The sequence below is a fragment of the Camelina sativa genome, chromosome 19 (assembly GCF_030686135.1).
Source record: "Camelina sativa cultivar CO46 ecotype springtype chromosome 19, ASM3068613v1".
NCBI lineage: Eukaryota > Viridiplantae > Streptophyta > Magnoliopsida > Brassicales > Brassicaceae > Camelina > Camelina sativa.
Genome location: NC_141898.1, coordinates 25685864 through 25697936, shown reverse-complemented (window position 1 = coordinate 25697936; position 12073 = coordinate 25685864). Strand labels below are relative to the sequence as shown.

The 12073-nt window shown below is 34.8% G+C and overlaps 2 protein-coding genes and 2 pseudogenes across 3 annotated transcripts; 1 reads left to right on the top strand and 3 right to left on the bottom strand.

Moving 5' to 3' along the window:
* Window positions 1-4780: 4780 nt before the first annotated feature.
* LOC104767152 (18.5 kDa class IV heat shock protein pseudogene) lies at window positions 4781-5420 on the bottom strand (annotated as a pseudogene).
* A 552-nt stretch (window positions 5421-5972) lies between these two features.
* On the bottom strand, window positions 5973-6429 carry LOC109130753 (uncharacterized). Its single transcript, XM_019240751.2, has one exon. The coding sequence runs from the start codon at window positions 6414-6416 to the stop codon at window positions 6180-6182; it is 237 nt and encodes a 78-aa protein (XP_019096296.1). The 5' UTR covers window positions 6417-6429; the 3' UTR covers window positions 5973-6179.
* Window positions 6430-7736: 1307 nt separating this feature from the next.
* Window positions 7737-9901, top strand: LOC104767150 (plant intracellular Ras-group-related LRR protein 6). Its single transcript, XM_010491189.2, has 3 exons — window positions 7737-8177; window positions 8740-8909; window positions 8997-9901. Exons 1-3 carry the CDS (start codon window positions 7890-7892, stop codon window positions 9679-9681), a joined length of 1143 nt encoding a protein of 380 aa, XP_010489491.2. The 5' UTR covers window positions 7737-7889; the 3' UTR covers window positions 9682-9901.
* A 386-nt stretch (window positions 9902-10287) lies between these two features.
* LOC104767151 (uncharacterized) lies at window positions 10288-10995 on the bottom strand (annotated as a pseudogene). The gene has a single exon (XR_015591611.1). The product of XR_015591611.1 is annotated as an uncharacterized LOC104767151 (transcript).
* Window positions 10996-12073: the final 1078 nt, after the last annotated feature.

The window sequence follows — 12073 nt, the reverse complement described above, 5'->3', positions numbered from 1 at the left end:
TTCCAGAAAGATCGGTTTTGCCTTCTATACGATCAAATATAAGGCTATGTCATTTCCGGACTGATCGTTATACATATAGGGGTTCTGCCTCATTAATGATCAAACAAAAAGCTTTGTCTTTTCTGGATTGATCGTTATATATGATAGACTCTGCCTACTCTATGATTAAAGAAAAGTTATGCCTATTAAATTCTTATATATAAGACTATAGCTCTTATTTTATTTTCTGAATATATATGTTTGTTTATTTAATTTTGTTTATTCATAAAAATAACTATATGTGTTATATGAGATTTAAAGACAATGGAATGTCTTTAAAATAAAAATATATTTCTCTTACGAGAATATATGAAGCACTTGTCAGTATAACATAGACAGTGCAAACATAATTGAAAAGTCTAGATGAGTTAGTCTCTCGACTTTCAAAGATATCAGATTCATAATTATCGATGTCTAGTGTTCTCCAAAGTCTCAAAGAAACTCATGGATTTTTAATGACATTTTGTTTTAATAAAATTATTATGTTGAGACTATAAATAAATATGGTATCGCAAGATCGGCCATATTGGAGAACCGCATGTATATGATTATATCATGCAAAAACAAAGATGGCAAAATGATAGTAAATATGAAATTTCCTAATGCTTCAAGCATAGCGTTACCGGTCAAGCCATCCCGGTCAATCAATGATAATAAAAATCATTGTGAATTTGTTTAGAGGAACAAAAGTTCTTTTAAAGTATTGCATGTCCCCGTTCACATTTCATGAGGTTGTAAGCACTGCACTTCAATTCAGGTAACATCTATTTTATGTTGAATTGTATTAATTTATTTAAATTTGTTTAAAGTTTTTTATTTATTATTTACGGAGTAGATGGTTATATACTTCCTCCTTAATTCTGTAGTAGGCTATGCCTCCACAATCATATAATGTTGGCCCATTCACCATCATTTTGGATTAAAAGCTCATTGGATATATATATATATATATATATATATATATATATGATGTTTTGATTTCTTTGATAAATCCCCACCTCAAATATAACCGATCTAAAAATAAGATTCGGTCAAAGGTGAATAGACATAAAAGTCATCATCTTGAGAGGAGGTAATACTAATATCACATCTTATAAGGATCTACGATTATAAACATAACCAAAATCGGTATGTTCTTGATCCTAAAGTGGGATTCAGTACGAGATGAATGAACTCCAAGAGTTATCATCTCGAGGGGAAGAATTCAAGGAATCCCACATCGACAATAAGTCGATAAATTTTGGTGAATTTGACACCACAGAGCGATATAATTCTGGTGAAGTCATATCCTTTAGTTTATGATATATATATATATATATATATATATATATATATATATATGTCATATGTGATAAAGTGGAACATCCATGATGTTCACTCTTGAAATGAACTATGATGAATCGTTCATAATGCAACTCCAAGAGATTGCAAAACGATTCATGGTGATTTAATCTCCATGTTCTTTACATGAAACATGCAGTTTTGTATGTAATAAATATTATATATGAGGCCAACGGTTTGAAAGAAATATTTCTCCCATGTTATATATTCATGGTTGGAGATTAAATATTTCTCATTTTGAATCTTATGGGTGTGTGATACATATTTTAAATGCTCCTCCACACCGCATAAAATATACCATCCAAAGAGGATGAAATATATAGATGCAGGAAATGAGTCTCCGCTCTAATAATATTGAGTCATCTTATGAGAGATGTGCCTATTGCAAGATTTGCATATCATCATGTTGGATGATAAAATTCTCCATCATTATGGGAGAATCATTGAATAGTTTTGGATCTTTGAACAAATGAATATGAACTTAAAAGTTCAAAAGTTCAACAGATAACTATTCAAAATATATATTGCAAATCAAATGCAAAAAGCTGATAGATGAGATTTCATATAATTATTGATCCTCACATAAATGAATACGAACTTGTAGTTCTGAGAAATCTCACATCCCAGCTAAAAATGCTCCAATAAAAATATGTCTCTGACGGATGACATACGAAGTCTATGACACATAAGAAACGTGATAGACTACTTTGGTTCCTAAAATAAATAAAATCATCGAAAAGAAAAAGAAGGAAATTAAAAAGAGGATTATACTCTCAAAAGAGGAGCAAATGAACTCTTAAAGAAGAGTAAATAGACTCTTTAAGAAGAGCTAATAGACTCCCAGAGAGGATGCACATAGACTCCTAAAGAGGAGCAAGATACTCCTTAAGAGGAGTAGAGAAAACGATTGATATGGTTAATAACGAAATCAGGTACCTGAATTAAATCATTTATATAATGATTAAAGAGATCTCGATTAACCATGTCATTACGAGAAATTTGGAACCAAAGACATACATGTCGACAATAAAATATTATATCCCGCAATGTGATTAATGAGGATCATAAATCTCCGCTATGTGAGCATATAGAGATATATATTGGCCAATAAAGAGGTAATCAAGTCTATATAAACTCGTATAAAAACGAGTAATTTTGGACTAGTGGTCCAAGCACTAAAAGGGTATAATGATATATAACAAAATGGTGTGTCGCGCCATGTTTTGTTAAAATACCCTACCAAACAAATGAATGCTATATAGATGACTTGAAATATGCCTTATGGGATGCTTAAAGAACTTATCCCGAAAATATATGATATCATAATTATGTTCTCTAGAACTCATAACAGTGATGATTTTGAACATCATCAAAACTCTTGAAGAGTTATATGGAATGAAAGATCTTGGAAAGACAAATATGTCTCTAGATATTCCAAACTAAACATCTATCGAAATAGATGTTATACTAATCACTTCTAAAAGAAGTCAAATATGTATATATAGTCATATAAGATCATATATAAATGCTGACGAACATTTATATATCTTATGAATTATGCATAGCATTTTTCTACTAATCTCTTTGCAGCATATAACTCATTCTCTATGAGTAGATTTTGAGTATGAGTTAAAATGTATCTTCTATTGCAAAGGTATGATTAACTTGGGCTTAATATATTTTGGAACCCCCAAGTTTGGTTTAGTTGGTTTTGCAGATGGAAGATTTATATCGGATCGATATAAAGATATATCGCAAAACAACAACTTCGCGACGTTTCAGTGATAGACTTTGGCCGTCGCTTATTCAAGTCATGCTAAAATAGTTGTGCTTCATATGCCATATCGAGAATCCCTAATGGCTCAGATGATGCTTGAACGTCAACCAATAGTTATCTGCCTAAGATTGGAGCCTCGTAACATGTTGACGAAGAACTTCGAACTGAGGATTCAATCAGCATCAACTAGTTAATGCTTGTTTGGACCCATTAACAAGAAGCAACTGAAAGGCAACAACTCTATTTGAAGACTTTGTTGCATATGTCGCCCAAATCAAAGGAAGCTACACCAAGAACGACAAGACAAGATATATTCCTCTCTTACGGTCAATAATTTGAGAAGAATAAGGAAGTTGATAGCCAGTACATCAGCTCAACTAATAATATAGTAGATGTACTTACAAAGGTGCTTCCTGCTACTTCATTCAAAATGCATTTTCAAAGATCAAAATGCATATTTTGAATATGATACATCTAGGGGGAGAATATGATGATTCGCGTGGCTGCACTCTTTTTCCCTTATCATGGTTTTTATCTCACTGGGTTTTTCCACGACATGGTTTTTAACGAGGCAACAAATAACACGCAGAATATCGACCTTAAAGGAGAATGTCAATAAGAACAAGACTCGTCTATTCCAGGGGAAGATTGTGTCACTGTACTCTTTTTCTCTTATCATAACTTTTATCTTATATGGTTTTTCTATGATAAGGTTTTTAACGAGGCAGTAAACAAAAAGTAAATGGTGATAAATAATCAAAGAAGAATAAAATAAACGGATAATTATGAAAGTAATTATCCATCACTTTGATCTTATCTTCTTATCACCTGGTCCCCAAATTACTTAGTAATAAAGTAACTTATACTTATCCATTTACAAAAGCCCCTATATATATGTACTTTCCTTCACTTGTAAAAGCAAGACAAGAGAGTATGAAAGATGTAATAATAAGAAGTAGAGAGAAGAATTTATTTCACTTATCTCTCGTCTCTTTCCCTTTATATATTATAGTGTATATAGTTATACATATACACATACATATACATATATAATATAAAAATAATCTATGTTTGCGTTATGTTTTATAACAGTGTATTCTATTTTTTTTTAGTTGGAATAGAACACATTCCAATCGATAGATCCACTCAAATTATAGTAGTAGTCCACATTTTCTACATATTAGCACTTGAGAAAGGAAACAAATTAATCGACACTTACCAATGATCCATTCACTAATTTGAAGGGCTTAGAATATTCTACCCCACATTTTCATTCAAACAAATTGTGTTGGCTTTCCTAATGTAGCTCAACTCAAGGATATCAATATATATGAATCCAAATCATTTTCCTGTTGGAAAAACTCAGTAGCATCTTCTGGATTTTGTTAGTGATGTTGATGCCGGCTACTAGAATCATTGAGTAGATGTTAATTTGAAGTCTAGCAGGAGATAGGAAATCAAAGAGGAGTTAGGAGAAGGAGGTACAAAATATTAGAATAAGGTATTATGTCTTGTCTTTATGTCAAATGTGAGCTTTCTAGCGACTAGTGTACTTTAGATATTATATGTATTGTGGTTATCCCATAGTAAAGAATAAAGATTTTAGATCTAGACGCAAGTAAGTAATAATCGTAGAGAAGATAAATTTTCGCCAACTTGATCATTAAGTACATAGAGTCTTTAAGTTTTTAATTAATTCATTTAGTGCATAGAGTTTATAAACTTAAAACTTAATTAATCATCATCGCCGGTGATCTCCACGACTCTCACGTTACGATTCTCCTCAATCTCCGGCAGCTGTGATGGCGAAGAAGAACCATCTTTCGCGACGAACACGACGAGATACCCATCTTCCATCCACGCCGTGACCTGATCCGTCAAGGCGTTGTTAGGAAGCTTAAATCTGCTCATAAACTTGTTGTCACCAGTACATATCTGAAGATATCCTTCGTCGTCCACGAACACAATCGCTTCGTCTTGACTCAGTCCAGGAAGATACGCTTTGAAAACGTGAGCTGTTGGAGTCTCCGTCCAGTTGAGCTGCGTCTCGACGGTCGAAAGCGAAGGGAAGTGTGAGAAAGAAAGAGAGATGGTGATGAGAAATCAAGAAAGGTGTTCATGAGTTCACAGATTCTCTCGCCTGGAGATAGTCTCCGGCGATCGTTGATGGGAATTATTGACATCTTATTTTTCTCTACTCTAGAAAGCAACGGAAGCTTAGCTATATAAATCATAATACTACTCGAGAGAATTCTAGAGTTTTCTTGAGATGGTGACAGTTGTGATGAAGCTGAAGCTAGTAAATTACTAACTAGGCCTAGATCGAGTTGAAGTATAAAGCCCAATGGTGCTTTCTCTAAAGACCTTTTTCTTTCTCTATGACAAATTTGGTGTTTGTGTATAAATCAAATGTAGATTTGAAATATTTTACGGTTCATTTGTTTTTGGTTAGAGAAATCTAGTGTGTCATTTTCTAGGTAGATAATCAATCATATTGAGGAACTTCCTTTGCAAAAATGATATGGTGGCAAAATGTTAGTCCTTAGTAAACATGTTTTATTTTCACGATTGTGTTCAACTAATAGCTAGTGTAATATCTACCGGTGTATTTATTTCTCAAGTCGATTGATACAAAAAAAAGAGCTCGTTTCACATGAATAAAATCAAACATTTTCAAAGTTTACTTAGGAAAAAAAAACATTTGATAGGTCCTAGACTCCTAGTTATGTGTTAATCAACTGTGTTGATCAAAAGAATAAAAACAAGAAAACAAGTATAACATTTTTTTTTTCTTTTTTTTTGGACAAAGAACACAAGTATAACTTTAGGTAATTTTCTCTTCATATAAAAAGTTTCACAAACGTAAACAACTTAAATAGACAGTAAACGAACACTATCTAACACCGAAATGATATGAAACACTTCCCCACGATTTAGCCCATATAACCCAAACTAAATGAGAAACACCACACAGTTCCAAGTTGATCGTATTCATGGTCGTTGAACCCATCCAGATGAGCTACTATTCAAGTGACGAATCGATCTTCCGTACAGTTCTTGAGAAAACAAGAATATCATCCGGCTTGCCAGTGCCATTGCCGCCGTCTTTGACATTGTCATCGTCGCTGGCACCTCTGCCTTCCACTATAGATTCGCGAATGATGGCTCTCACCGTCTTGTTGTCTTGAGCCTTTCCTGCCTCACTGGTGACGTCTCTCTTCTTATCTTCGCTTTCCATTCTCTCTTTCGTTTCCTCCATATCTTTCTCTTTGTTCTCTTTCTCTCACAGGTTCACTATTTTCCTGTAAGATACTTCTCGACTTAAGACACGAGAATCCAGAACACCTGTCAACGTTAGAGATGATTACGTGTTGGTGTTTGATGTCTTTTTTTTATGATGGATACGTGGAAGGATGAGTCAAAATAATTAAGAGGAAATGTTACAAGAAAGCCCCTAAAAAGATTGAAGTATTTTGAATAAAACCTTTGATCGATCGTTGAAATGAGTTTCAACTTTCAACTTTCATTCTAAACAAATCTTCTTCAATCTAAGTGTGAAAAGTTATGGGTGTTGTGTCACCTTTTGATGCTATACTATAAACTACACTTATATGTGTGTGTGTGTAAGTGTAACAACCCCAATGGATATATATTTTCTTAACTTTTTTGATTTAAACACAAAACTCTCTACACATAGAAATGTAACAAACCAGACATAAAATTTAGAAGATTTTAAGGTAAACACAAATTTAAGTTCTTATATGTAGTTAGTTTTAACAAAGGAGATGATCATGAGCAAAAGTAACAATTTTCACAGCTAGTTTTGTGATTGAGATGAAAAGGAATTCGTAATTTTGAATCAATCAAAGAGTAATCGGAGAGAGAGAGAGAAAGAAGTGAAATTGAGAGTAGGTGTTCAATGTGTAACAAGCATTTCGTAGTATTTGAAAGTTAATATAGTAAATCCTAGAAGAAACCATGTATTTAGGATTAGGGTTTATATGAAGTAAATCTAAACTTTCATTTCTTGAAATAATATTTTTATTTTTATTTAAAAAAGTGGAGAAAGATGAAAGAGATAATGAACTTTATTTTTAGAACATCCGAGGAAAAAAAAAATCTATGGGTCAAGTCCCATATTAATGGAGAATATTTCCAACCATATCATATGCATGTACTTGCTTGCACACATACGTGTACATATCAATACGTACGGATTAAACAGAGATTGATGTGTCAAAAGTACATTATCAATTGGAATATTCGTACTTTTTTTTGTTTTAATACAAGTTCAATGCTTTTGTGATTTTTTTTTCTTTTTAATAGTTTAGTGAGAAGTGAGAACACATTCCCTTTTGATTTGGTCAAAAGATGCCCATAAAACAATAAAGACTGATTAGATATAAAAAGAGTAATTTGCGTAGCATTTTGACTTTTTTTTAATCAGGTGGTTTAGAAAACCTTGACCACGAATTAAAAATGAAGCCATGCTTCTTTAATTACCAAATTAATCTATTTTTAATTTATAGCTTTAATATTTTGTTTAATTTAAATCGATCTACTTCCTTTTTAAATTCCCACCACAATTCTCCACCGTACATCTCCTATAGTCTCTCCGTACACACACATTTGTGAAAAACATATTAAGCTTTTTAAACTCTCTCTTTCTTCTATGATCATTTGATCATTCTCTTCTTTTTCTTCTTCAACCATAACGTAAAACGAGTGAAAGATGATATGCGAGGAGGCATATCATCATCAGCAACCGCAAGTACAAAAGGAACAAATGATGATGATGGATCAACGTAATACTAATCATCATCAACGGAAGAGATCACCATTATCGTCACCATCATCTCCATCATCACCTAGATCACCATCGTTCAATAACATTATTGATAATGAGGAAGAGAGGCTAGAGGTTGTGAATCTGAGTGGGATGGCATTGGAGTCTCTACCCAATCCTTCACTCAATTTAGCTCAGATTTGCAAGCTTGATCTCTCCAACAATAATCTCCAGGTTCATTTCTAAACACACACATATCTATAATAATGAGACATTTTTCTTGCATGATTTACTGCCATATCATAAGCATGTATTTGGATAATAATTGTGAAATATCACTTCCATCAACAAAATCATATGATAATGATAATTTCATTTTTATTTTAATATTACAACAACATGTTTTTTGTTTTTTTTTGTGCAATATTACAATAACATGTATGGATAGTTTTTACTTCGGTTTTTTTTTTTTTTTTTTGGTTTGGGTTCCTCGAAATTTTTGAAAATGGCCAATTATTTATGTTAATTTTCAAATATTGCTTGGTTATTCGATATAGTGGCCGGCTTAGTACTACTTGTAGTTCAGTCTTAATCTTTGTCCGATTCAAATGTCAGTCCCTATTAAATAGTAGTAAAATTTACAATGACTTCTCCGACAGAGACAATCCAAAATTATGATTTAAAAAAAAAAACATTGATAAGATGTATTTTAATGCTGGAAATAATGTAAAATATTTTGTTTTCAGATTCATATACAATTTTCCTAACGTTTGGTGCTATTTTGGATGTTACACAGACGATACCAGAATCACTAACAGCGAGACTACTCAACTTGATAGCATTAGATGTTCACTCGAATCAGATCAAAGCTCTGCCAAACTCCATTGGTTGTCTCTCTAAGCTCAAGACTCTCAATGTTTCCGGCAACTTTCTTGTTTCCCTCCCCAAATCTATCCAACATTGCAGGTTTTCCCCCATTACTTTCATAAAACTCTGGCATTACCCTCAACAAACCATATAATTCACCTTATATTATTGGTTTTCTGTTCTGAGGTCTTTGGACGAACTAAATGCAAACTTCAACAAACTCATCAGACTACCGGACTCCATTGGATTTGAACTCACCAATCTAAGGAAGCTCTCTGTCAACTCCAACAAGCTCATTAGCCTCCCAATCTCCATTACTCACCTCACCTCTCTCCGTGTCCTCGACGCCCGTCTCAACTGCCTCATGATTCTACCGGACGATCTCGAGAATCTCATCAACCTCGAGATCCTCAATGTCAGCCAGAATTTCCAGTACCTCTCCGCTCTCCCATCTTCCATTGGCCTTTTAATGAACCTCATTGAGCTCGATGTTAGCTACAACAAGATCACTGCCTTGCCTGAGTCCATTGGCTGCATGAGACGGTTAAGGAAACTGAGTGTTGAAGGAAACCCGCTTGTGTCCCCACCCGTCGAGGTGATGGAGCAGAATTTGCAGGTGGTCAGAGAGTATCTGACACAGAAGATGAACGGTGGCTCACCAAAGAGTCCCGGCAAAAAGAAGTCGTGGGGATTAGGCAAATTGGTGAAGTATGGGACGTTCAATGGCGGATCAAGAAGCTGGAACAGAGAGGAGAGAGAAGGGTTCATCATGCCTGAGTACCGTTCCATTGACAGTCTTGCTTCGCCTAGGTATTCTGGAATGTTCTCTCCCCGTCGTCTGTTTTCTCCAAAAACCTACTTCAGCAGATAGGAGAGACAACAACCAAGAGTTTCCATATTCCTACAAGCTATGCACAACTGTAGTATCAAGGCCAAGCTTATTAGCATCATAAAATGTATAAAGAGTATCTCAATATGTTCCTCAGATTCTAGAATTCTTGTTTTTTTTTTCCAATTATTCATGCTTGCACCAGGTTCCTGTTTCTATACACCAAATTTTGTTTATGAATAAAGTGTCTTCTTTCAGAAAATCTATCCCCTTCTCTTCCTGATTCTTTAGACATATTAGCAAAAGATCCTGACAAAGAAAGCAATTCCAAAAAAGCAGAAATTTAAAGCTAACACACAGGGCGTCACATTATTTAGTTGGCTAGAACTCTCAGTTATATCCCATACTCGGACAATCACAGTCTAGTTAGATGAGCGAAACTATGTATTTCACATACCAAAGTATCAACACTTAATTCGTAGCCAAAGGAGAATATTTTCACTTTCCGACTCTTAATTCCTCTGCTATAGCTAATATATGCCTGTTTAAAGATTGAAACAAGACAAACAAATTCACTTAAAGATCCAAACTTTCCTATTTGCCACTATATTATTCCTACACAGAAATGCACAAAGATGCCAAAAGAACTCGATAGAACCGTTACTAAGACTTTGATTCAAATCCAAAGAGATACAGGACTGAGTTCGAACAAAGTCACAATGGACATACAAAACCTAGAAAACTCTTAAAAAAAACACAACTTTTTTCAAGTGAGATCACTCTTATGATTGCATCATTACACATTGCACTAATCTAAAAAACCTAATGAAGATAACCAGGAATCTTAATCCTGATAAATAGCATACTCATGACATAACCGATCACAATCGAGGAGACTCCAGCAACCGCATAAGAAGCTTTAACACTCTTCTTGGCTTTGTTCTTATCAAGAGCTAAATCAAGCATAACGATCCCAATCCCACCGAGAACGAACATGAACCCAGATGAGAGACCTTCAATAATGTACTGCCCGTTAACCCGACCCGACATAAACACCACGGGTCGTATAGTTCCAGTGATCGGATCCTGAGTCGATCCGATACCCGGAGGCTCGACGATGACGTCGTAGACGAAACCTGATACGACGAGGAAGTACGTGAGGAGGATCAGAGCGTATACAGTCATCGGAGAAGGAAGCGTGAAGGATGGGATCTTGAGACGGAGACGTGGTGGTCGGAGGAATGAGAACGGGAGGATTCGGAGAAGGTGGAATATAGGATCGATTGAGGATTGATCTGAACCGTCCGATACACCGGAGCCGGTTGCTAGGGTTTGTGAATCGGATCTTGGAGCCATTTTGTCGGATCCTCGGAAATAGCTCTTCGAGATCTGTGTACTTGGAACTATCAGGAAGAGTTTCAGAATTGGGCTTGTTTGGAAACAAGGATTAATCTAACCGTTGTGCGAATACGTCTGAGAATTCTCGCTTGATTCGATTTTTGCCACCGAAGATATTAAACGTGCAAAGAGACCCTTTTACTGATGTTTCTACTTTGGTTAGAGACTTTTTTAAGGGCGGACGCACCTTCGCATGCATACACCGGGGCAGCTGCCACGGTCAAATATTTTGAAATTAGTATGATCCTAATTTTATATGAGTTTTGAATTCTGCCCCTATTAAGTTGAATCCCTTGATGATCTCAAATAAACCATCTATCTACGTAGCTGGTGGCGTTTGCATAACATAAATATGCGTCAAAATTACATTTCATATACAGAAAAATTGGTCATAACTTTGTTTTGAAGACGATTTTGTGTGCTCACGAAAAAATGCATTTTGATTTATTCTTTGAGCTCGTGCATTTAGTATTCTTTTGTATGGACTTTCACGAATTTTATTGAAACAAAGTTATTCTTATTTTCCAAATTCTGAATTAGTATAATTTTATATGAGTTGAACTTTAAGGTTTGAACTTTTTATGTGCCAAAGAACAAACAAAAACAAAGTATTTTAACAAAGATTCCGTTCGTGTACTATTATCTGCTGAAAACATATTGCATGCTCGTCCCACACTAACAAAAGATCATGAGCCAAATATTTTGTTCCAAACAAAACGCTCAGAAAACGAAGACCAAAGTAGTGAGGTCTGAGGCTCAACTCGAAGTGTCTATGGCTGTGCAGAGACAAATCAACAGCAGCCAGATGACCATAAAAATGCATTACACGCTTCACAAACTGGAGTTAACCCGGTGTGGGTGGGAACCACTGGCTGGGAGAAACAAAAAAAAAAATAGCCATGCATGGCGACAAAACCTTTTTCAAACAAGACAATGTCAACTTCACTTTATGCCCAAAAAAAATTTGATCCCTAATCTTTAGCTTCGTTTGCTTGCCCTATCGACCGGGCCTATGTGTACAAACAGATCACAAATG

Coding starts and splice junctions, on each gene's coding strand:
- LOC109130753 (XM_019240751.2), bottom strand. CDS start 6,416: ATGGAGGAAACGAAAGAGAGAATGGAAAGCGAAGATAAGAAGAGAGAC.
- LOC104767150 (XM_010491189.2), top strand. CDS start 7,890: ATGATATGCGAGGAGGCATATCATCATCAGCAACCGCAAGTACAAAAG. Junction 8,178..8,739: donor TCTCCAACAATAATCTCCAG/GTTCATTTCTAA, acceptor GATGTTACACAG/ACGATACCAGAATCACTAAC. Junction 8,910..8,996: donor AAATCTATCCAACATTGCAG/GTTTTCCCCCAT, acceptor TTCTGTTCTGAG/GTCTTTGGACGAACTAAATG.